At 38.1% G+C, this 25,091-nt stretch overlaps 1 protein-coding gene and 1 pseudogene across 1 annotated transcript; both read left to right on the top strand.

The window, feature by feature from the left end:
- The first annotated feature begins 4,066 nt into the window (after positions 1 to 4,066).
- LOC128780874 (olfactory receptor 56B4-like) lies at positions 4,067 to 5,013 on the top strand (annotated as a pseudogene).
- A 10,621-nt stretch (positions 5,014 to 15,634) lies between these two features.
- Positions 15,635 to 19,557, top strand: LOC128780969 (olfactory receptor 56B34-like). Its single transcript, XM_053924767.2, has one exon. The coding sequence runs from the start codon at positions 15,642 to 15,644 to the stop codon at positions 16,605 to 16,607; it is 966 nt and encodes a 321-aa protein (XP_053780742.1). The 5' UTR covers positions 15,635 to 15,641; the 3' UTR covers positions 16,608 to 19,557.
- Positions 19,558 to 25,091: the final 5,534 nt, after the last annotated feature.

The following is a 25,091-nucleotide window of genomic DNA, read 5'->3' as shown; positions in this document are numbered from 1 at the left end:
CTTTTGGAGGCAGGTGCCAGAGTTGCCCCTGGGATCACTGAGTGTTGAACCAAGGGAGAAATGAATCCCGCCCTCTAAGGCCAAGAGGGAGCACTAACTCTAGAGGTAATCAGTAGCTGCAGACAAAATGCACATAAAGCATTTGAAATCATGGCATGAGAGCAGTGACGGAAATCCTAGCAATAAAATAATAACGTAAACAGCTCACATTTGTGGAGGATGTAGGGGAACATTGACTGTAAGAATGGGGCAAATGGGGGTAGGGTGAACAATGGGGTGAAAAAGGCAGGATAACTGTAACTGAACAACAGAAAAAAGAAAAAAAAATTAGGTTAGTGCTAAAGAAAAGATTCTTTGACTTAGTAAAATGTCATTAAAAATAAAGTACTCTTAGAGTGAAATAAAGAAGGAAAGGAAAGGAAAGGGAAGGGAAGGAAAGGGAAGGGAAGGGAAGGGAAGGGAAGGGAAGGGAAGGGAAGGGAAGGGAAGGGAAGGGAAGGGAAGGGAAGGGAAGGGACAGGAAGGGAAGGGAAGGGAAGGGAAGGGAAGGGAAAGGAAAGGAGGGGAAAGAACTATTCAGAGGGGTAAAAACATTTCTTCCACATTTAATTTGTGTTTTAGTTTTTTATTCAAAAGTACCACAATCAGCTTTTTATTTAAAAATGTATCTGAAATTGTTAGTAAGACTCTTCCATATGTAAAGAGACTAATTCAACTAGTACTGTAACTAAAAACAGAGACTACTGTCCAGTCCACCAATGACCCTTAAATATATGTCTGAATTTATATTTCACAAAAAAGCACATTGTTAATTAGTAGGGAGAGGAAGGCTTCTTTACTCATGGGTGCTGGAACAATGGTTTAGCTAATTCTCAGTGAAATTAATTTAGGTACTTTGGCACTCCATGTCATATCTCAATTGGTTACAAAATTAATTTCAAAATAAATGTTTATAAAGAAATGAGAGTTAATTCTTTTTAAGATGTTGTATTTTGCATTATTAAAAGCCTAAAACAATGAATTCAAAGTGCACTTGTGAACACATGGAAGTTTAAGTGTATGCACAGGGGTAACTTGAATCAACTGGTGACTGTATAAATGGGTGGAGCAACAAGTTGCTGTTTCCCTCTCCTGCTTGCTTTCCCTCTATCTAAAAATCAATAAATAAAACCATTTTTAAAGGACAGATTTTAATAGAAAATGAGTAAGAGGAATTATTTCCAAAAATTCAACAGAGATCATTTTTTAAGATATAATGAAATTCATACATATTAATCGGATTTGCTGCCAGACTCCATGCCAAGCACTTGAAAAACATTACTTCATTTAATACTACAAATGAGTTGCACATAAAGCTAAAAGAGAAGAATGACTAAGTATTCTAATGGGACAAAAATGCCCTTTGAAAATGTCAAAGATCACTAAATAATGAAGAGAAAGGTGAACCAAAACTAAAATTTCAATTTTTACTTATTCTATTAATAAAGGTTTTTAAGTTAAAATTTCCAGTTATAGTTGGGTGTGAGGAAATAGACACACTCATGAACAAATTCTGGGTGTGTAAACTACTACGATGTATCTATGAAGCAACCTTTCAGTGTAGGTCAGGAGTATTAAAAGTGCACTACTGTTTTACACAACCAGAAATGCCTCTTCCAAAGACAATTTGGCAATATCAATCAAAATAATTTTTACCCATTGCACTCAGGAATTCACTTCTTAGAAATTATGGATAAATTTATACATAAACTTACAGATATAAGAACAAGCACATTTATAATCATTTTATTTACAGTGGCAAAATACTGGAAATACCAATGTTCATCAACATTTCTCAAGAACATATCGGACATTCATGTGGTAGAAAATCATGCAACTTCACAACAATAAGGTATCTCTATATGGCAACGTGGATCAGTCTTCAAGATAATAACTGCTAAAAACGAAAAGTCAAGGAAACAAAAGATATGAAAGGAGTGATTAGTACGTTTAGATTTGTTTTTGTTTTTGATGTGAAAATAGTTAGTACATATATTTTTCTCCATGCAAAAACTATCTCTGGAAGGATTCTCAAGAAGTTACTACTGACTGCCAATGATGAAAAGAAAGGAATTTGGGAATCCCAAGCATGGATTTAATGTTTTTATTATGCTATGTTTTTACATGTGTATGTATGGCATTCAGAATATCAAAATGCTGTTAAAATTAATATTTTAATAAAAGGAGAAAAAGTCTGAAATTTTAGAAGTACATTAATTGTAAGGGCAGGGCAGCTGCATACAGTGTGAGGACTGTCCGTATATGATTCCAGGGGGCACCTTCCACATGAATTGTTATGTGTCCTGCAATGTGCAGCCTCTATAAATGGATGTGGTAACTCTGTGCAAATCCTTTTGCAAAAGAAACTACAGTTGTTGTTTTTTTTAAATACGACTTATACCTTTTAAATTAACAATTTATAATTTGGGATTGGCTTGTAACCAAACAAGATTTCTGGTTTCTTATTGCCAAACCAGATTTTAGGCAAATCTTCCAAATACTCCCCAATGAGATGCTCTAGTCCTTCCTTTAGTAACAATCTCAGCTTCTCTATCTTTCTAGACATCCCAACTGGGAAAACTACGTCTGGCTTTTCTCCCAGGTTCAGTACCATGATCTTTTTTTTTCTTTCCTAATTTTATTATTGTTCAAGTACACTTCTCTACCTTTTTCCCCCCACCCTAGACTAAACACCCAATCCTCCCAACCTCCCTCCCATTTCCACACCCACTCCCCCACCCCCGTTATTGTCCATGTGTCCTTTATAATTGTTCCTACAAACCCTTCACCCTTTTCTCCTGAAATTCGCTCCTCTCTCCCCTTTGGTTGCTGTCAGCCTATTATCAATTTCAGTGTCTTTGGTTATATTTTGTTTCTTAGTTTTCTTGATTAGGTTCCTGTTAAAGGTGAGATCATATGGTGTTTGTCTTTCAACACCTGGCTTATTTTACTTACCATAATGCTCTCCAGTTCCATCCATGCTGTCACAGAGAGTAGGAGCTCCTTCTTTCTGTCTCCTGCATAGAATTCCATTCTGTAATTGTACCATAGTTTTTTGATCCATTCATTTACTCGTGGGCACCTAGGCAGGAAAGTCTCAGATATTTCACCCAGAAGTATTTTTACTGATATGTCCCCTAGAGCAAGGGACATGGAGGAAAGAATAAACAAATGGGATCTCATCAAAATAAAAAGTACTCATGATGTTTTATACTTTTTTCTTCTATACCATAAAACTTTTCTGTTTTATTTGACACTCCCTTGTCACATTTTTCCCTGTTTGATAACTGTCAATCTAGTTCATATTATGGTATTGAAGACAGTATTTTTGAACAAAGTGACCTTCTCCAAATAACACTTTAAGTCTCTTGTCAAAAAAAATTACTGTTTTAAGATGGCTATGTACCTTGCACATAACACTTTTGTTTATTTCTGAAATTCCATTCTAGGAAATAATCTGAAAATAAAATAGTGGTTAGCAATGTATGAAATAGTCAAATATAACAACCTAAAGTGGGCATTAAAATTAAGAGTCTACATTGCTTTAATGATACTGAAGGGTGGTTCATTTGTATTCATGCAGTAATTTTTTACTGAGCACCTATTTTAAGCCTCAGAACACATTGCTGAAAGACAAAGACAAGATACAAAATATCCTCCATATGATGTAAAGTGCTTAAACATAACACAGAAAAGAGGAAGTGAGTAAACCAAATATTAGAATTTGTTATCTGTTGGTGATAAGATTCTTGTTGATGTATTTGGACATGCTTATTAGACATGCGAGTGGTGATGATAATTAGCTATTCCAACCTTTCTATTTAGGACTAATTTTGGCTTTCCTTATTGTTACTCTGTCGAATAACTCCCAGAACCAAAAAAAAAAAAAAATGGGTCACTATAATACACAATTAAATAAACTGGGTCATTGTTGCAAGTCTCTAATCAAGACCCTTAGCTGAACTTTCCAATGCAACCCCTCTCCTATTCCAGTTTCATGGACAGCCCCTGAGAAGGGGGCATCAGTGCCATGGATACCTCCACCAGGGTTGCCAACAGCTCCAGCCTCCAGATTTCCCACTTCATCCTCATGGGGCTCCCAGGCATTCATGAGTGGCAGCACTGGCTCTCCATGCCCCTGGCTCTGCTCCATCTTTTAGCTCTTGCTGCCTATCTCCTCATCTTGATCTCCATCCAACATGAGTCAACACTCCATGAGCCCATGTACCATCTCCTGAGCATATTGGCAGTTGTGGACATTGGCTTGGCCAGCACTATTATGCCCAAGATCCTGGCCATCTTCTGGTTTGATGCCAAGGCCATCAGCCTCCCTGAATGTTTTGTTCAGTTGTATGTTGTCCACTGTTTCTTTTTCATGGAATCTGGTATCTTCCTCTGCATGGCAGTGTACAGATACATAGCCATCTGTCACCCACTGCGATACCCCACCATAGTCACTGAAGCTTTTATGGTTAAAGTTATAGGATTCATGGTGCTCAGAAATAGCCTGTTCCCATGCCAGTGCCTATCCTGGCTGCCCAAAGGCTCTACTGCTCCAAGAATGAAATTGACCACTGCCTGTGCTCTAACTTGGGTGTTATCAGCCCGGCTTGTGGTGGCATCACTGTGAACAAATTTTGCCAGCTGATGTTAGCTTGGATCCTGGTTGGAAGTGATATGGCTCTGGTTTTTTCTTCCTATGCTCTAATCCTTCACACTGTGCTGAGGCTGAACTCAGCAAAAGCAATCTCCAAGGCTCTGAACACCTGTAGCTCACACCTCATCCTCATCCTCTTCTTCTATACAGGTATTATTGTGCTGTCTGTCACATACCTTGTAGAGGAAAAGATTCCCCTTATCCCTGTACTCCTAAATGTGCTACACAATGTCATCCCCCCTGCTCTCAACCCCATGGTCTATGCCCTCAGGATGCATGAGCTCAGACAGGGCTTCCAGAGGCTGCTTGATGGGTGAGGATGTGTCCACAAAGTAACCTCACTGGAACACCATACAGGGGTTAGGAAGGAACAGGTTGCAGCTCTGAAGAGGCCTGGATGGTAAACATGAGGAACGATGGCCAATAACATCAGGAAGCCTTTCAGCCTCACTAATCAAAAAAAGCATATGAAAATTATGATGAAATTTCCTATCACTGGAAATAAGTAAGAGTAAAAAGTGAAACCTTCTAGAGCAGTGTTGCCACTCAGGGATTGACACACTTATACAGCTACCATGCTTTGAGATATGAGATACACATGGAAAAATTCATTTTACTGTGTGGTAAAGTTTTCTCCTTAGGGAAAGAAGAAAATGGTCTTAGAAAATGCCCTTAAAAAGTAGTTCCAATTATTTCAAAGTAAATTAAATTTTAACATTTGTAAATGTAACAGAAATGCATGCTTCTGAAAACAAGGATTCTGGATTACATTCATGTTGCATCTTCCCTGACCTCGTTACACAACTTTGCCCTTAATATGGGTAGATACTTCATAAGCAATTCATTCCTGATACAGTCTGTCAGGAGGCACAGGTCTGCTGAATCCGGTATGTCACAGGAAGTATCCTGGACCATGGTCTGGAGAATGACCTCAGGAAGTCTGCATGTGATTTCTCCTTGGACAACAACCTCTTAGAAGCAGCACTGGGACAGAAGCAATGTCAGAAACCATGAGCTCATACAGAGCTGCTGGGAATGTAACCTGGTGCAGGTGTTCTACACAAAAGTCTGGTACCTTCTTGAGTGGTTGAACAGGAGTTACCATGTAACCCAGCAATTCCATTCTTAGGGACCTACTAAGATAAATTGGAAACATATGTCCACACAAAATTTTGTACGTGAATGTTCATAGAGACATCAGAATAGCCAAAAACTGAAAACAACCCATATGCGCCTCACCAGACAAGTGGATAAACAAAATGTGATATATCCACACAATGGAATAGTATCCAGGCAGAAAAAGTAAAAAAGTACTGACACATGCTACAACATGGATGAACCTGGAAAATATTATGCTAATTGACAGAAGCCAGACAGAAAAGAGATATATTTTGTGATTCTATTTACATGAAATGTCCAAAATAGGGAAATCCATGAGGACTAAAAGCAGATAAGTGATTGCCATGGGCTAAAGGAAGGAAAAATGGCACAACTACTTAAAGGGTACACGGGCTTTGAGGGTGTTGAAAATGTCTATAATTAGAAGTGATAGAGGGACTGGAACCAAGGTGGCGGCGTAGGTAGAGACACTGCGCCTCCTTGCACAACAAGAACTGACAGAAAATCGAAGGGCAAGGACGTCCGACACCAATGAAATAAAAAATAAACATTCATCCAGATGGGTAGGAGAGGTGGAGACGGGCAGCTTGGCGGAGAGGACTTGCATTGCTGTGGTGGGACCGAGCCTGGCGGAGTGTGGGATGAACGGGGCAGGCAGTCTGACCACTACCAGACCCTGTGGCCCCACATTCCCGCACAGATAAACCAGGAGGGCCGGACTCAGAGTGGCAGAGAATGGGGCAGGCAGAGCGGCGGATAGTACCCCCGCGGCCCCACACTTGCGCACAGATAAACTGGGATGAACGGAGGGGAGCAAAGCAGACCACGTAACCCAGGGCTCCAGCTCGGGGAAATAAAGCCTCAAACCTCTGATTGAAAGCACCCGTGGGTGTTGGGGTGGCAGCAGGAGAGACTCCTAGCCTCACAGGAGAGGTCGTTGGAGAGACCCACAGGGGCCTAGAGTGTGCACAAGCCCACCCACTCGGGAACCAGCACCAGAGGGGCCCAGTTTGGTTGTGGGTAGCAGAGTGAAAGACTGAGATCCAGTGCAGAGTGGAGCAGGTACCATTGCTCCCTCTCGGTCCCTCCCCCACATACAGCATCACAGCACAGGACCAGCATTACCCAGCCCCTTTGAACACCTAAGGCTCCGCCTCTTTACGTAACAGACAAGCCAAGACAAAAAAAAAAAAAGGCCCAAATGACAGAACACTTCAAAGCTCCAAAAAAAAATACAACTAAGTGAGGAAGAGAGAGCCAACCTGATGGATGCACGGTTCAAAACACTGGTTATCAAGACGCTCACAGAATTGGTTGAATTTGTTCGAAAACCAGATGAAAAAATGAAGCCTATGCTAAGAGAAACAAAGGAAAATGTACAGGGAACCAATAGTGATGCGAAGGAAACTGGGACTCAAATCAATGGTGTGGAGCAGAAGGAAGAAAGAAACATCCAACCAGAAAAGAATGAAGAAACAAGAATTCGGAAAAATGAGGAGAGGCTTAGGAACCTCCAGGACATCTTGAAACGTTCCAACATCCGAATTATAGGGGTGCCAGAAGGAGAAGAGGAAGAACAAAAAATTGAAAACTTATTTGAACAAATAATGAAGGAGAACTTCCCCAGTCTGGCAAAGGAAATAGACTTCCAGGAAGTCCAGGAAGCTCAGAGAGTCCCAAAGAAGCTGGACCCAAGGAGGAACACACCAAGGCACATCGTAATCGCGTTACCCAAGATGAAACAGAAGGAGAGAATCTTAGAAGCAGCAAGAGAAAAGGACAGTTACCTACAAAGGACTTCCCATAAGACTGTCAGCTGATTTCTCAAAAGAGACCTTACAGGCAAGAAGGGGCTGGCAAGAAGTATTCCAAGTCATGAAATGCAAGGGCCTACATCCAAGATTACTGTATCCACCAAAGCTATCCTTTAGAATGGAAGGGAAGATAAAGTGCTTCTCAGACAAGGTCAAGTTAAAGAAGTTCATCATCACCAAGCCCTTATTATATGAAATGTTAAAGGGAGTTACCTAAGAAAAAGAAGATCAAAAATAGGAACAGTAAAAATGACAGCAAACTCACAGTTATTAATGACCACACCTAAAACAAAAACAAGAGCAAACTAGGCAAACAACTAGAACAGGAACAGAACCATAGAGATGGAGATCACATGAGGTTTATCAACAGGGGAGTGGGAGAGGGAGAGAGGGGGAAAAGGTACAGAGAATAAGTAGCATAAATGGTAGGTAGAAAATAGACAGGGGGAGGGTAAGAATAGTGTAGGAAATGCAGAAGCCAAAGAACTTATAAGTATGACCCATGGACAAGAACTATTGGGGGGGAATGTGGGAGGGAGGGAGTGGGCAGGATGGAGTGGAATGAGGGGGTGGGAAATGGGACAACTGTAAAAGCATAATCAATAAATATATTTTAAAAAAGAAGTGATAGCTGCACCACATTGTGCGTGTATTGGAATCTACTGAATTAAACACTTTATAATGGTGAAAATGCTGAATGGTATGTCATGTAAATTGCATCTTAGTTTTTTTAAAAGCCAAAGTTTCTTCTTGAAATGTCTCTCCAGTCTTTTCTACTAAAAAAGTTTACCATCATTCCAGCTGACAAAGGTGTTTAAAGGGCTCAGATCCACTCACACAGAGCAAGCCAAAACGTATGAGTTTATAACTTAGTCACAAAAAGTTCACTGCCAGCATGGTATACACCTCTGATTAGTCAATTTCCATACACACCCTTTTATGCACATTCAAGTTCCCATACGACAACCAAACATCTTGACGGTTCTATTTTAAAAGATACAGCTATTCTTCACAAAAAGAATTCTCACCTTTTTCCCAAAATAACCAAGATGCACAGTCCAGCAGTCATTGTAAGCAATGCTGCATATGTATTACTTATTCCACAAATGGAGTCATAGTCACACTGAATGTCTTTTTGCTTAAAGACAAAACTGTAAAGTTAATTTCTAATAACATGTATAAAATACAAATGTAAATGAGAGAGAAGAAAATGGCTAGCATTAGAAATAAGAGTTTGCACATAAAAACCAAATAGAGAGTATTCAAAGCTACTACACTTCTAATTTTTATAATAGTTCACATCACAATTGATATGTATTATATTTCCCCCAACTCTGTCCACACCTGGTAGAGTAACTAAAATTTTTATTCCTTAATGATCTGAATTCTCAGTCATCCTGCTAAAGGTTTAGCCTCTTTAATCATTAGCATATTTTTCTATTAACCCATCCTATTGGGCATGGAAGTACAGGGAGGTACCTCAGAGAATGCCCTGGGTTTCCCAAACAGTCTACTTGTCTCCACAGTCCAGAAGCAACCTAATTTCCATTTTGGTAGTTCAAATTCATCACTCCAGATAATAGATCAATCTCTTCTCTTCTTTGGATTCATGGTGTAATACAGTAAAGTTGGCCCCTTGATGTGAAGGTACATAAATACAGGTTGCAAATTCATATCTTTTCTGTTCTATCCTCTGATGATATTTGAAGCATTTTCTTTCCATTACAAAAAAAGGAAATTGAAATTCAGAATACGTGCCTATCCCAGTCAGGGCTCATCAATACCCTCCTGGGGCCAATGAAATCCACTTGCAGCTTCACGGCAGTCCAGACAGTGGCCCCAAATGATCTTAACTTACTGGATGTCCCTTTTGACAAACAGAACAATTTTGAGCTACAGAGGGAGTCAGTGGATGACACTGACTACTCATCCATCTACTTATTTATTGGCTGTCAGAGCATCACTAGAATGGCCTCATGGCCACTCATCTCACCTATTCAGGAAGAATCCTCCAAAAAGTGGGTTAGAGCATCCACCTGTTGATTCTATTCCACTTCTGAATTCAGAAGACGGTTTTTCTGCTGAGCTCCTCTAAAAGTCTCCTTTTCTAAAGTCATAATATTCCATAATCTTGCACACAATAATGAGATTCCTCTTATTATTGTCATCCATTTTAGACTACATCACCATTCCATTCAAAATCATACATGTAATTCTGTCACTATAACTAAGTTCATCTAATGTCCTGAAAAACCCATAGAGCAGATTCACCCTTCCTTTCAGCAAGTTCACTGGTGAAAACTATCACAGAAAACAGACTTTCTCAGAGCACATGACATTGTATCAGAGATGGTAATTTTTGGTATTTATAGATTTTTCTGAAATACCATGTGATTTCAGCTGTAGAGAATAAGCCTACCTGAGAAATGCTTGCCAGTGTTCTTCCTTTGGATATCTATATCACTTCTCCCCATAGAATTTTCTACACTGTCCTGAACTGTGGGGGGGGGCTCCACTTGCAGGGCCCACCTCTCCTGGCCACCATGGATGAGAATAAGTCTACCAAGACATGATCTGCTTGAGGAGGAAAGGTTGCCAATCTCTCAAAGGAGAAGGGCCAAGAGCCTTTTCCTCAATGGGCTTTTATTGGGTTCAGTTTGCACAGGAATACAGGTGAAGCTCATCAATCATTGTCAGGCAGTAAGTGTCAAACAATAGATAACAAATAAAGAACTCTGAGGGCTTATTCTGAGTCAGGGTCAGATACCTAAAGGGCTATAAAACTTTGGGAAACAAACTCATTTCATGCTTGGACCATTATCAGAAAATTGAAGGCATTCTTAGCAAAGCAGGTTTCACAGGGTTTTATGTATTCCTTCTTAGGCCTGATCATCCTGGGGAATCCACCCTTTCCAGCACAAGACTGCACCACCCTCATTGTTTCAGGCTTAAGTCAGGCAGGGCAAGTCAGGCAGCCAAGAGATTAGGAGACCTCTTGCAGACAGAATGAGAACTCAGGTTATGTCAAAACCAAGGGGCAAGCGTCCAACACCCCCTTTTTCTATAGCCCCCCAAGTCCTTCCCTGAGGGCCTCTTCGTGACCATGCCTGGCTTAGGTCATCCCTCCCTTAAGGAATCTTACCCGTCATTGGCTAACTGGTCAGGCTCAGGGCCAAGCAGGGTGAAGTAAAAGTGGGCAGAGGTGGTGCCCCTGCCAGGGAGATAGGCCTTGTCTCCTTAATGGCTTATGGTCCCAATGTCTCTCACTCAACCTTAGCCATGGGGGTTTACAGCTTCTGAAAGCAGGCAGGGCAGTTCCCAACACTGAACAACACATTATTATTCCCAAATCCTTCTTGGTTGTGACTTCACACTTTTATCAACATATAATGTTTTGTTACCCAACTTAAGAATGTAAGTTACTATAGTTCAAACAGAACTGCTTTCTTGCCAACCATGTTCTTTGACAGTCAAGAAGAAAATTTCCCAAATGTTCTCACAAATCAGTGACTTTCCTTGGCTATACTTGGCAATAATTTATGACTTAATATATCTTAATTTTAGTACGCTGAAGCTCACCTTGCATCATCTTACATTAACTTAATATTCAGTTTAATAAAATTTACCAACTTAATATTCTGTTTAACAAAATTGCTAAAACATCAAGTATATTAGCTGTGGCAAAAATAATGCATTTTACATATTGATCAAAATGTACAAAGTGTTCTATTTCCAAAAATTATTATTAATAGGACTTTCATTTTTATTTTAATTTTTTTGAAATTAGCTCTCAAAACATCTCCCACTTACTTTTATGTTGCTTAAAAAGTGACACCAGAAATTCTAATAGCAAACATTACTAGAAACACAATAACATTCAAGAGAGAAGGGCAAAAAAATCATTGGATATGAATACCAGCATCACATTTTGAAATTAGTCTAGACTTCTCCACAACTCAATCTCCTCAATGTTTATTCACCTATTTGATAAATGTTCATTAAATTACTGCTACATACTCAGAACTAGCCTTGGCACTGTGAACAAAAATGACACAAGAGCATGCTCTCAGGGAGCTTACATTTTACTATGAGAGAAAGAAAAAAAACAAATAAGTGACTTCATATGTGGCATGTCATGATATGTGCCATGGCAATAAATGAAACAGAGCATAATGGAGTGAAGTGCTGCTGTATTAAATCAAATGATCAGAGGGCGCATCTCTCATTCAAGAGCATTTAATCAGAATACAACTTCAATATTACTTTTTTATGCTATTAAATTAACACTAAAAATAAAATATATAAACACATAAAAGGCAAGTGGTTCTAGAAGAAACTGATAGACACGGACCAATATGGAGAGGACCCAGGTAAGATTAACTTCTAAAAAACATCTATTATTTTTGGCAATTTGAGGTCATTAGCAATTTCTATGTGATGTTGAGACAAAAATTAAATTGCAGAGCAATAAGATGTATGTACAAGGTGAGGATGAAGAAGCAACATAAAGGGTTGCTCCCAACATTCGTGAAGCAAGAAATAGATAAAGGCAAACTTTTTCTCTCCCTTTCAATCTTTATAAAGCATATGGAGTGAAGATATATGTTGAGATAGGGAGACTTCAAAATCTTCCTATGAGGAGAGGCACTATTCATCAAATAAGGCTGAATTCCTCCCTCAAGATGCTGGAGCAGCCCATCTGGTGGGCTCACCTGGGACTAAAACTCAACGGATCTGCTCCCAGGTATACTTAGCTAATCCCTAAGAGCATTTAGGTACTATCCCCACTCCATGAAAAAAATACCCCGGAGGATGCTTGGAACAGATCAAGGAGGGCCCAAAGAGCAGCACAGCGGGCATATCAGGAATCTCTTTCATAGAGAACCCCAGACTCCTGGGGTGGCAAGCTAGGAGAGGAACAAAAAACTGAACTCAGGCAGCTGACTCCAGGAGAGCAGAAGCATCTACAAAATGCATTGCAGCCTGAGAGCCCCTTCAAAGCCCTCCTAAAGTAGTAAGTGAACCAGGCAATGATCTGCTTCTTGAGAGGTGAAGAGGTGGATGTGTCCCATGTTCCCAAGATTCTGTCCTGATTTCTGAGTTTGATTATAGGGCTTATATTTGGCTTCCACAGTTGACTTTCTTAGTTGACTTTTATGACCTCTCTTCTCTAGGGCTCTTCACTTTATCAGGGACTAAAACCTGTGATTAGGAGACAGGACAGAAATGAGGCTGATTTTTAAGATTGTCAGTGAATAAATAATAAGCCAACGGATCTAAAATAATAAATTCTAGAATAATACAATAAAAAATAAATAAAATAAAAATTTAAAAAATAACAAAATAAAATAATAAATTCTATATCCAAGACTCTCAGAACAAAAAGCAACTGCAAACAAGACTGCTTTTATTACATCTGGGCAGGAAAAAAGATATTTAAAAAGGCAGCATATTTAATGTAACTTGTAGCTGAACTCCCATTTAATTCAACCCCCAAATAAAAAATGTTCGCCATCATACTTATTTTATATTGGTAATACAAAAAATCCCATGTTTGCTGAAAATATTAACCATCATAACACGAACAGAACAGAGGTACAAAATTTTAATGAAATTTTATTTAGGACTGAAAAAAAGGAATAGGGGGTCCACATTTACAAATCAGAAACTTTATAGTAAATCTGTCAACTTTTTTTTCAAATTTAATCTACAAATATAACACATTCCCAATCAAAATGTAAGTTTAAAACTCAACTTAGAAATTCTAAGATTAATATAAAAAATAAACACATAAAAGTCGCTTTAAAATTAAAGGGAATAAAGGAATAAAAATATAAAAATCCATTAATTTCCTTATAAATATTAAAACTTTTTAGTTTGATATCAGCACAAAATTAATCAGAAGGAAATAGAAACGGTAGATTGCCCAAAAATAAAATGTATTTACATAAAAATTCACTGTGTGACCAAAAAAAAGCACAATAATCATTTGGGGAGATATATAGGAGCCATTGTTTAATTATTTGAAATAAATTCACTTACATACCTCTCATGAACAGCAAAATTAATTACATGAAAATAAATTGTCTCACAAAACCCACAAGTCCATCATTAAAAATAAAAGTCATATGTAAGTGAATATTCACCCAAATTTTGAGTAAAGAATGATTTTTAATATCTCCTGTTTGGATAATGGAATGCTTGGAGAGTTTGATGATGGCTAAACAGATTCTTCCCCAGAATGATGAAAATACAGACAAAAATTTCCCATGTCAATTTAGGAAGTTTACAGACTTCCACAGAGACCATTCATAAATTCTTGGTTAGAGTTCCATTTAAGCTTAAAAGACATAGAAAGCACATAAAAGAAAAATAATGTAAGTATGATTTTTAAAGGTAAAACATATATCCAAAATTATATAGCAGCATCATATAAACAAAACAAAAATTGGGAAAATGTTATAAAACTATATGATAACATTTAGTGACTGTTGAAAATAAAGGTTGTAAGAACTTAAAATATCTTTAGAAGAGTTTCCAAATGAATTGCACTATGTTACAAAAAGCACAGAATAAGGAATTCTACTGATTCCTAAACATTTGACAGACTAAGGTATTTTTCACAAATAAAGGTAACAAAGAGAATTCTCAGATATTGAAGGATTCCAAAAGAAAAAAGTCCACATGTATATATTTTTGCCCATAGACACTTTATGATTCAAATACTTGAAAATGTTCTACAATAATTCAAGAATGAACAAAATCAAGAATGGAAGAATGGGAGAAAAAGAAAAACCAGTATTAAAGGGCCAAGAAGGATCCAAGAAATTACTTACGCAAAAAAAGCTAAATGTGTGTGATAAATGCCTGATGTATTTTCAACCTATGCCACACAAAAATCTGGAAGTGGTCGGAAGTTTGGGGGTAATTTTTTTCCTTGTATATTTTATTAATAAAATTAACCATTTATAATTTAGCTTCCAGTATGACTTTATGATTACTTTTATAATCAGAAGATGGAGTAAATGGTATTCTGAAAGGGAACTGATTTTTTTGGGGGGGGCTATTTTATGGAAAGAGTGCTGGTATTAATGCAAAAGATTAAAATTTTGCTGAAGATTTCTCAACTTTTACTGTTTTCAATGTGATTCTTATCTAGACAAATCATTCACCTCTGTATCCTTAATGTCAATAATACCTGTTTGGTGAAGATTAAGTAAGATCGGTTTGGGCAGAAACCATTTCCCTACCACAGGCACTTTTTAAAAGAACAGTGTGCCCAGGGTTGTCACTGTGGCTACTTATTGTCTTCCTGAAGATACTCATCAGTGGGAAAAGTTTCTCTGCTCTCTAACTTTACCTCTTGAAAACTTGGGGTTTTTATAAGATACATGTTTTCTGCTTTGTGTTTGTGTTCCCCACACATTAAAAAAAAATCTACCTAGAATGTCAAAACAGCCAATAAATCTTCACTTTTATTCTCCTAAAATTTTTATCAGAAAAACTATTTTATTTTTTCTGTTGTTCTTTTTATTTTTAATGAATTTATTAGAGTGGCATTGGTTAATAACATTATATTGGTTTTAAATGTACAATTCTATAATACATCAGCTGTACACTGTACTGTGTGTTCACTACCCAAAGTCAGGTCTCCTTCCATCACTATTTATCCCCCTTTACTCTCTTTTACCTTCTCCCACCCGCCATTCCCTGTGGTAATCACCATACTGTTATCTGTGTCCATGAGTTTGTTTGTAGGTTTGTTTGTTTGTTATTTTGATTTTAGTGAGAGTTTTTTTGCTTACTCCCTTTATCTTTTTCTGTTGTTCTTCTCTGAATTTTTCTTAAAGGTTTCAAGTAAGTTGAGGACCCATTGCGTTAAAACGACTGACTTGTTATGGATGAATCTTATACCTCTGAGACAAATGTTGACCCTCAGCTGAGCAAACCAACATCTATTTTTGTTTCCCCTTAATTTTCAGGTAGATGCTGAGAAGAAGACATCACACGAGATGGACACCACCCTGAGTATAATCAATAGTTCAAGGTTTCAAGTGTCTGAGTTCATCCTGATGGGGCTCCCAGGCATTCACGAGTGGCAGCACTGGCTCTCCCTGCCCCTGGCTCTGATCTACACATTAGCTCTTGGTGCCAATCTGCTCATCTTGATCACCATCCAACGTGAGCCTTCTCTCCACCAGCCCATGTACCATTTCCTTGGTATCCTGGCTGTAGTGGACATTGGCCTGGCCACCACCATCATGCCCAAGATCCTGGCCATCTTCTGGTTTGATGCCAAAGTCATCAGCTTTCCTCAGTGTTTTGCTCAGATTTATGCTATCAACTCTTTTATGGGCATGGAGTCAGGCATTTTTCTCTGCATGGCTGTGGATAGATATGTAGCTATCTGCTATCCCCTTCAGTACTCCTCCATAGTCACTGAGGTTTTTGTGATCAAAGTCACAGTATCTATGATGCTCAGAAATGTTCTGTTGACCAGTCCACTGCCTATATTGGCTGCCCAGCGACACTACTGCTCCAGAAATGAGATTGATAATTGCTTGTGCTCTAACTTGAGCGTCATCAGTCTTGCCTGTGATGACATTACTATTAATAGGTTTTATCAGTTGGCCTTGGCCTGGGTTATGGTTGGGAGTGACATGGGTTTGGTCTTTACTTCTTATGCTTTGATTATTCGCTCAGTGATGAGGTTGAACTCTTCTGAAGCAGTATCTAAGGCCCTGAACACCTGCAGCTCCCATCTCATCCTCATTCTCTTTTTCTACACAGCCATTGTTGTGGTATCTGTCACCCATCTGGCTAGAGGAAGGTTTCCCTTTATCCCTGTTCTCCTCAATGTGATGCACAGTGTCATTCCTCCGGCCTTGAACCCTATGGTGTATGCTCTTAGGACCCGGGAGCTGAGAGTGGGCTTCCAGAGGCTGCTGGGTTTGGAAGAGAATGTGTCCAGGAAGTGAGCCAACTTTAAATGATGTAATTCTATAATTGGTATTACAGACAAAGCACAGGCTTCAGAGCATACGAGTCTGGGATTAAAATTTCATGTCTTTTAATTGCTAGGAATGTTGAGTCAGATTAATTCATCTATGTTGTATAGCATACTTGCAAGGCACTGTTGTAAATGCATCTAATTGCCATAATAGCTTTATGAAACAATTACAGTTGTTACTTACACATTTTGCACATGAGGCAAGAAAGTTGAGAAACTTGCCCAAAGTCAAGTGGGAGGAAGTTGCAGAGTGAGATTAGAAACCAACCAGTCAGGCTCCAGAGTCTCTGCTCTTAACCCTTTCTCTCTATTCCAACTCACTACTAATTTTTAAAAATGTCAATTAAGATGACAATTAAAAGAAATTATATCTAAGTGAAGTTATATATCACTTCTCAATTAATACAAAAAATTCATTTAAAATTGCCAGTGATTTTCCTGTCTGATGATAAATACAGCAGATTTAAAATCCTCTAGAAAGAATCACTCCAGAGGATACTCTTAGTTATATAAACGAGGAATTTGACAGGAATTGTTTTTGTCACTTTACAAACTCTTTGCCTATTTATGTGTTAATTTGCATTCAACACTAAGGAGAATATTTCAACTACTTTTTTTTTACTTTCAACATTACTTGAATTTCTCTAATAACTTAAGAAAATTCCAATGAGGTCTTATGGTTTATTGGCACTATAAAGGACATCAAAATTCTCTGAAGCGGAATGTTCCCTGTAAGAGAAACAACGTAAGTGGATAAGAAAAAGGGAAGTAAGTAAAATTGGTTTTTTTTAACTTATTTGAATGTCAAAGTATAGATCGGCAAGGGTGAAATGTTGGCTCCAGGATGTGTGGATTAGTTTAAGAGGCTCTCCTGACCCAAACACATGACATTATGGCAAACTTTGGGAAGAAAAGCTTAACTGTGCCAATAAACTTGGAAGCCCAACAGTGAGGGCCATCAAAATTTATGCAAATGAATCATCTTTCCTTTGGCAGAGTAAGTTAAGTACCAAAGGCTCTATTACATCTATTGATAATGCAGAACTGGACCATGTGCTTTCATCTTTTTTAACAAGGATCCCAGGTACCAAGAACAGAAACATCGGCAGGTGATAAAGAGTAGTCCATTAGAGGATGGGTCAAGTAGCCTGTTCCCATTTCCATATGCTATTTGGACAAAGTCCCCAAGACTCTTTGGCATTTCAAGGGGAAAAAATAAGTCCTAAAACAAAGACACTGGATTTTTTTCTAATCTGGCCATTGAAGAGATTGGATTTCCGATTCTGCCAATGGCAGAAGATGATTCAGATAAAGCTTCCCAGTGAGACATGTAAAAAAGATAGACAAAACAGCTTTATGTTTTCACGTTGTTTTTTATTTTTAAGTATATTTTGTTGATCATGCTATTACAGTTGTCCCATTTTTTCTCCCCTTTATCCCCCTCTGCCATGTATCCCGCTCCCTCCAGCATCCACCACCCTTATTTCATGTCCATGGGTCATATATATGAGTTTTTTGGCTTCTCCATTTCTTATACTCTTCTTAACCTCCTCCTGTCTAGTTTGTACCTACTAATTTCAGCTTTAAATGTGTATAGAGAGACTGGAAAAGTAACAAAAATTTGTAAAAAAATTATGTGGCTAAAATCTGAGTGCAAAAAAAAAAAAAACCCACACTCAGAGAGACTTTCAGCTTCAATGCGTAAAGAACTTAGAAGTTAGCCCTATCCTTACATCAAGAAAAGGCAGAAAAAGGTGAAATCAAGCACTTTTCCTATACCCATCACAGAACTGAAGTGACAGGGCTAACTGACATACTGGAGTCACAGAAATATCCTTCCCCTGGGTGAGATATGGCTCTAGTAATGTGAAAATAAGCTTCCTCCTCCCACTACAAAACCCAGCAACACTAACATATTCATAAATAAATACATAAATAGCATGATGCAAAACGAATAGAGAGCCATTGAGGGAACAGAAGAAAATTGGGGAATCTCCAAAGATGCAAGATAACAGTGATGGAATTATGGAAGACTAGAAACCCAAAAGAAGCAGCAAGAAGGACTGTTACAATATAATGTAGATTCAGACAGAGAAATGTCTATTACTGAGAAGCAGAGGACTGTTAGAAAACCAACCTGGTGATTAATGGATAGTCAAGCATGTCTAGCCTCCTGAACACACACTCTTGGACCAAGACGTGGGCTAAATGTCAAGCAATATCTGCAGTTATTCCCAGAATATTGGAGACTGGGTCAGAAAGAAGGGCAGTGACCCCCATGGCTATAAACAACCACAAAGTGGCAAACAAGATTCAAAATGAATCAAGCTATTCGCACCTCACACTTCCCCTACAACAGGTTGCATCAAACAAATACAGCAGCATCCCAATATTGCCTACGACAAAAGAAATCAACAAACCAATGTCCAAAATGGCTTGATCTAAGACAGGTTTCTTTCTGACTATAGGCTGCTGGGCTCTTTTTTCTTATAACATTTGCTTAAGAAAATTTGTAATTGTAAATTCTTTCTCTGCCCCTTTGAGTGCATATGAATCATCTTCTAAACTTTTTCCAGTTATACAACCCAGGAAATGTCTTTCTCAAGGACCTGGGAACTGTCTCCTGAAATTCAAACATTGAAGGAGATACCCCATCTCTCAGTCTCTGTGGAGAGTAGGAGCCTAACTTCCCCAGGTGCCAATTAGCAAATGCAGATGGCTTCATCACAGACAAATGTTGAATCTCAGGAATAACTCAATGTGCTTGACACATCTCATTGATCAACCTCCCACTAAAATACTTCAGGACTTTTCCACTAGCTCACCCATGGCATATGACACCTTACCTCAACCCAGTCCGGACTTTTGTTTTAGCAGAACTGGGTATCCAGACTTGGTCTGTGTTCTCTTCCCCATTTCTGACAATAGTATCAAAGTCATCTTCCATTTGCTCATTCAGTTTAATACAATTTTTCATTAACACTAAAAACAACTATCTATTTTTAAAGGACACATGGACCACACCAAGGGGGATGGTGGAAGCAAGGGAGGGAGGTGGGTTTGGCTGGGGTAGGGGGGAGTGGTGGGGAGAAAATGCAGACAACTGTAATTGAACAACAATAAAGTAATTCATTAAAAAAAAGAAGAAGACAAAGAGTGGCACTGAAGTTAATAAGCACAACTCACACCCAAAGAGGTAGAATAAATTCTAAAAGCTCTTCTCAAGGTAACCCTCTCTATGCCAGCTCTCTACATCAGGATGTCAAAGTCACTCTCCTCTCAGGTCTAGAGGTGATGACAAATACCATTATTCACCCTAGGCAACTGCACTATCACTTTAGATCTCTTACTGACCGTATCCTTATAAATAGGTTCTTCGTAAGTAATTTTTTCTCAAATTATTCTAATTTGAGAAATAACTCATGTTGGCAAGGATGTTGAGAAAGGGAACTCTTGTGCAATGTTGGTGGAAATGGAAATTGGTGTAGCCACTGTGAAAAACAGCATGGAAGTTCCTCACAAAAATTAAAAATAGAACTACCATGTGACCAAGTGATTCCACTTCCAAGTATTTTTCCAATGAAAACAAAACACTAATTTGAAAAGATACATGTACCCCCATGTTCATTGTAGGATTATTTATAATGGCCAAGAAATGGAAACAACTGAACTGTCTACCACAAGATGAATGGATATAGAAAATGTGAGATATTATATATATAATGGAATAATATTCAACCATTAAAAAGAATGAAACCTTGCCATTTATGACAATACAGATGGGCCTTGAGGGCATTGTGCTAAGCAAAGTAAGTCAGGCAGATAAAAACAAATACCATATGATCCCATTTATATGTGGAATTTCTTAAAGGCATGTTTATGGATACAGAGAACAGATTGGTGGTTGTCAGTGGCAGGGGCAAGAGTGGAAATGAGGAAGCCAAAAGGTACAACTTTCCAGTTATAAAATAAATAAGTCATGGGATGTACTGTACAGCACAGTGACTATAATTAAGAATACAGTTGATCCTTGGACAACACAGTATTTGAACTGGGCAGGTTCACAGTTTTGAACTGGCTTTTTTTCAATAAATATAGTGTCTTCCCTGTATCACCAGGTTTCCCATCCACAGATTCAACCAACTGTGGATAAAAAATAATAATTTTTATCCACAGTTGGAAATTTGCAGATGCAGAGGGTTGACCATATCTATCATTTTATTCCATTTTCTATAAGACACTTGAGCAGCCACAGAGTTTTGGTAGGAGAGGAGGGGTCCTAGAACCATTCCTCATGGATACAGAAGCATGACTATAGTTAAATTTGAGGGGTGTCAAAAAGTTACACACAGACTTTCAACTTCACAGAAGTTGGCACCCTTAACCCCCACATCGTTCTATGCTCAACTGTACTGTATTTTGCATATTTGAAAGGTGCTGAGAGAGGGTAACTCTCAGTAGTTGTCACCACATACAAAAAATAATGTGTAACTATGTGTGGTGGTTGAGGGATGTTTACTAGACTTATTGTGGTGATCATTTTGCAATATGTACAAATATTGAATCATTATGTTGTGCACCTGAAACCAATAGAACATTACTTGTCAATTATACTTCAATAAAAAGAACTTGTTAAATTATTCTAATCTGAATGGGCCACCTGTTCCCTATTGGTACTCCAGCTACTGCAATGTTCATTCGGTTAGGTAGTATGGAAGTCATTAGCAAGAGCAGTTTCAACATCCTCATAAAACCAATCTTCAGAGGGCCATAGATTAAAAAGGTGAGGAAGTAAAGATAACATTGAAAGATAACTCTTACAAGAGGATGGGTCAGTGAAAAGCAGAGACTGAGGATATAGGAGCGAAACTGGGAAGAGCTGTGGCAAGACTTAGGCAGAAGTATGTGGAGTACAGGGAGTTTTAGAAGTTGACAGTCCTTGGAATCCTGATATATTGAGGTACATTGTTAACACAGAGAGGAAGACTGGTGATGTAAGAAAAAAGTAGATAGTTGTGCCATATCACTTGATTTCAACATAAACATATTCCAGCACCACTGATATATTAGGAAACAATTTGAGCACAACTGAATTTCACATTTGCTCTAGTGTACTTTTGTGCACTAGAAACACTGATTGAATGCAGAAAACTGCACCAAGCTCAACACAAGCTGCACAGGAATACACACACCCACTCTCCAGACACCAATCAGCTACCTTCCTTCTCTTCACAACTTGCACTATGGTTTCAGATGGAGCTCCTTCTACCACTGCAAAATAATTCACAAGCTGCAACTCCTCTGTGTTTCCACAGAAAACTACTATCTTCTTTAAAGTGTTATATGCATTGAAGTATTTGTCTTTTTCTTAACCATTTAACATTGTAAAACTCTGCTACTGTTTATACTAGTTTTCTATCTTTTTTCATGTATCATTGACAAACTTATTGAATGCTGTGCTCCTAACGCCATTTTTCCATAAATCCTGTGGTTTTACATGTGGGATGTTGCATAGCATGGTGACTTTTAAGAACTCATGTGTCACATAAAAGAACTCACTATACTTGCTAGAGTGAGTGGGGAAGAAATCAAGCTTAGACAGAAGGGAGAACATACCTTCACCCAGTGTTTTAACCTGGCAGAGCTGTCCAACTGGTGGGCCACCCCTGGGGCTAGGTGTGATTAGGACTGTCCCCAGAAGGGACTAAGACAAGCCTCCAAAGTCACTGGGGACCTTTCCTGCTGGAGTGAGACAACAACCTGCCCTAGAGGTAGTTGGATGAGAGAGAGGATTGACATGGGATGGGCCCAGGGAGGGTCAGACCTCAACCAGGTCATTTCACAGATGTGATTTATTACCAAAAACCCAGGAGAGGTAAGGAGACAGCTAGATCTGCTTTTAGCAACCAAAGGCCTAACACACATAGCAAAAGCCAGGAGAAGAAAAGCATCCCAGAAGGAAGCATCAGCCTCGTGTCTCCTCCCATAGTAGTAAGTAAACCAGCCAACATCGCGGACACTGGGGAGAATCAGTGGAGGCAGTCCACCTCCTTGGATTCTGTCCGTTCTATGAATCTGGCACACTATCTGTGGATTTCTCAACCTGCCTTTCTTCACTTTCCATCAGACTCTCTTCACCTGTGCAGGGGTTAAGAGCTGTATCTGGGAAAGAGGCCAAAGACATGAGGCTGAGCTCTGATATGGCCACATTGGAAAACATGGGGCTCTCCAGCTAAAGAAATATGTGGAGAAACCCTCTTGGCTCTCACAGTGTCAGCCACACAGGAGGCTCTTACTAAAAATTTTGTGACTAAATGACCAAACTAAGTGGTTTGTGCATGATGAATTATAAAGCAAAGATTCCAAAATGAAAGGATTTTATGAATCATGAAGTTCAATTCTTTCACGATTTAGAACTCTTATAGTTTATAAAATACATTGTTAATGGTTTACTTGTAAAACACAAAAGCCAACAACATTCTTCATGTGAAATTTAATAGACTTGTATTAAATCTACCAACATAGAAATTAAATGAATGTTATGATTATTGTTTCATATTGTTCTCATTAAAATAAAATACATAAATAAGAGATATAATATTTAGAAAAGAGTTTCAAATTGTCATTTTTACAACATAATGAGGCCATACTAGAAAATCAGAAAAAATGAACTAAAAAATAATTGTAACTGACAATAAAATACTAAAGTGAATCCAAAGCAAAATAACAGAAATCGGCAGGTTCTCTAGGTACTAGCAACATTTAATTAGAAATTTTACTCTGAAAAAAATTCCACTCAAAAAACTTCAAATATAGTAAACAAAAAAATAATGAGGAATGCTGACACATATAAAGTATGTTCTTTAGTGACAGATATAAGAGAAAACTTAAGTCATGAAAGAGATGCATCAAATTGCAGAGTACGGAGGAAAAATATTTTAAGATATTATTTGTATAATTAATTTTTATATTTCATAAGACCACAATTAAATTGAGATATTTTGGAAATTAACAAAAATAGTTAAGATGATCTTGGCAGTCTAAATGTTAGTAAAAGCTTTAAAATTTAAAGTGTAAAATATTAAGTGGATAAAAGATCTCTTGTGTAGTAAATCCCTTAAAAATCTAGAAATGTTTTACTCACTACAGTACTCTCATCACAATGCACAGACAGAAAAATGATAAATTAGGGCTGGTGCATATAAGAACTTACTGTATATGAAAGGAAGCATCAACAGTTAAGAGAAAAGGAAACTAACACTATTATTTTATTATTTATTTAAAAAAACAATACAAATACATTCTCCCCTCTATAGACCAAAGATAAATGAGTTACATTTCTGTAATTAACCATTACAACAGAAAAAAGTAATGAGAAATGAATATTAATCAAAATTCCAAGTTGAAGATGATTTTCTAATTCATTGAGTCTATTGCCCATTTGTTCTTTCCGAAGAAATCACATGAAAATGTTCTACACCATGCAAGATTTTTTTAATTCTCACCTGAAGATATGTTTATTGATTTTTTAGAAAGAGAAAGGGAGAGAGCGAGGGAAAAAACATCAGTGTGAGAGCAGAACATCAGTTGCCTCCCATACACATCCAGATCAGGGATCAAACCACAGCCTCGGTATGTGTCCTCACCGGGCATGGAACCCACAACCTTTTGGTGTACAGGGACAAAGCTTCAACAAACTGAGCCAGGGCAGCATGCAAGATTTGAATCCAAGTAGAGACTTCACAAATGGAGAAGGACTGTTATGAAAGAGTCTTTCTGTCACCAAGCCCTTATTATATGAAATGTTAAAGGGACTTATCTAAGAAAAAGAACAAAAATGCAAACAGTAAAATGACAACAAACTGAAAACTATCAACAACTGAACCTAAAAAAAACAAAACCAAAAATGAACTAAGCAAACAGTGAGAACACGAACAGATTCACAGAAATAGGGATCACATGAAAGGTTATCACTTGGGGGGTGGGGGGGCAGGGATAATGGGGAAAAGGTACAGGGAATAAGAAGCATAAATGGTAGGTATAAAATAGACAGGGGGAGGTTAAGAACAGTATGGGAAATGGAGAAGCCCAAGAACTATATGTATGATCCATGGACATGAGCTAAAGTGAGGGAGTGAGGTCAGAGGGTGGGGTATAGGGGGGAGGGGAATATAGGGGAGAAAAAATTGGAACAACTGTAATAGCATAATCATTAAAATATATTTTTAAAAAAGAAAAGATACATGGTGAACATTGGTTTCACTTATGTATAAATATCTAAATATGTAAATGTCAAAATCTCCATGGCAATTATGGGAATTAAATCTAACACATGCTAAAATTCTTTTTAAAAAATACAGTATTATGTATTTTTAAAATAATATCCTTAGGGAAGTCTTGCTAAAATCTGCAGGTTTAAAATCAATAAAGGGAGACAGCATTGGTCTTAATA

The sequence above is a fragment of the Desmodus rotundus genome, chromosome 5, assembly GCF_022682495.2.
Source record: "Desmodus rotundus isolate HL8 chromosome 5, HLdesRot8A.1, whole genome shotgun sequence".
Classification (NCBI taxonomy): domain Eukaryota; kingdom Metazoa; phylum Chordata; class Mammalia; order Chiroptera; family Phyllostomidae; genus Desmodus; species Desmodus rotundus.
This window is presented reverse-complemented; position numbering and strand designations above follow the sequence as displayed.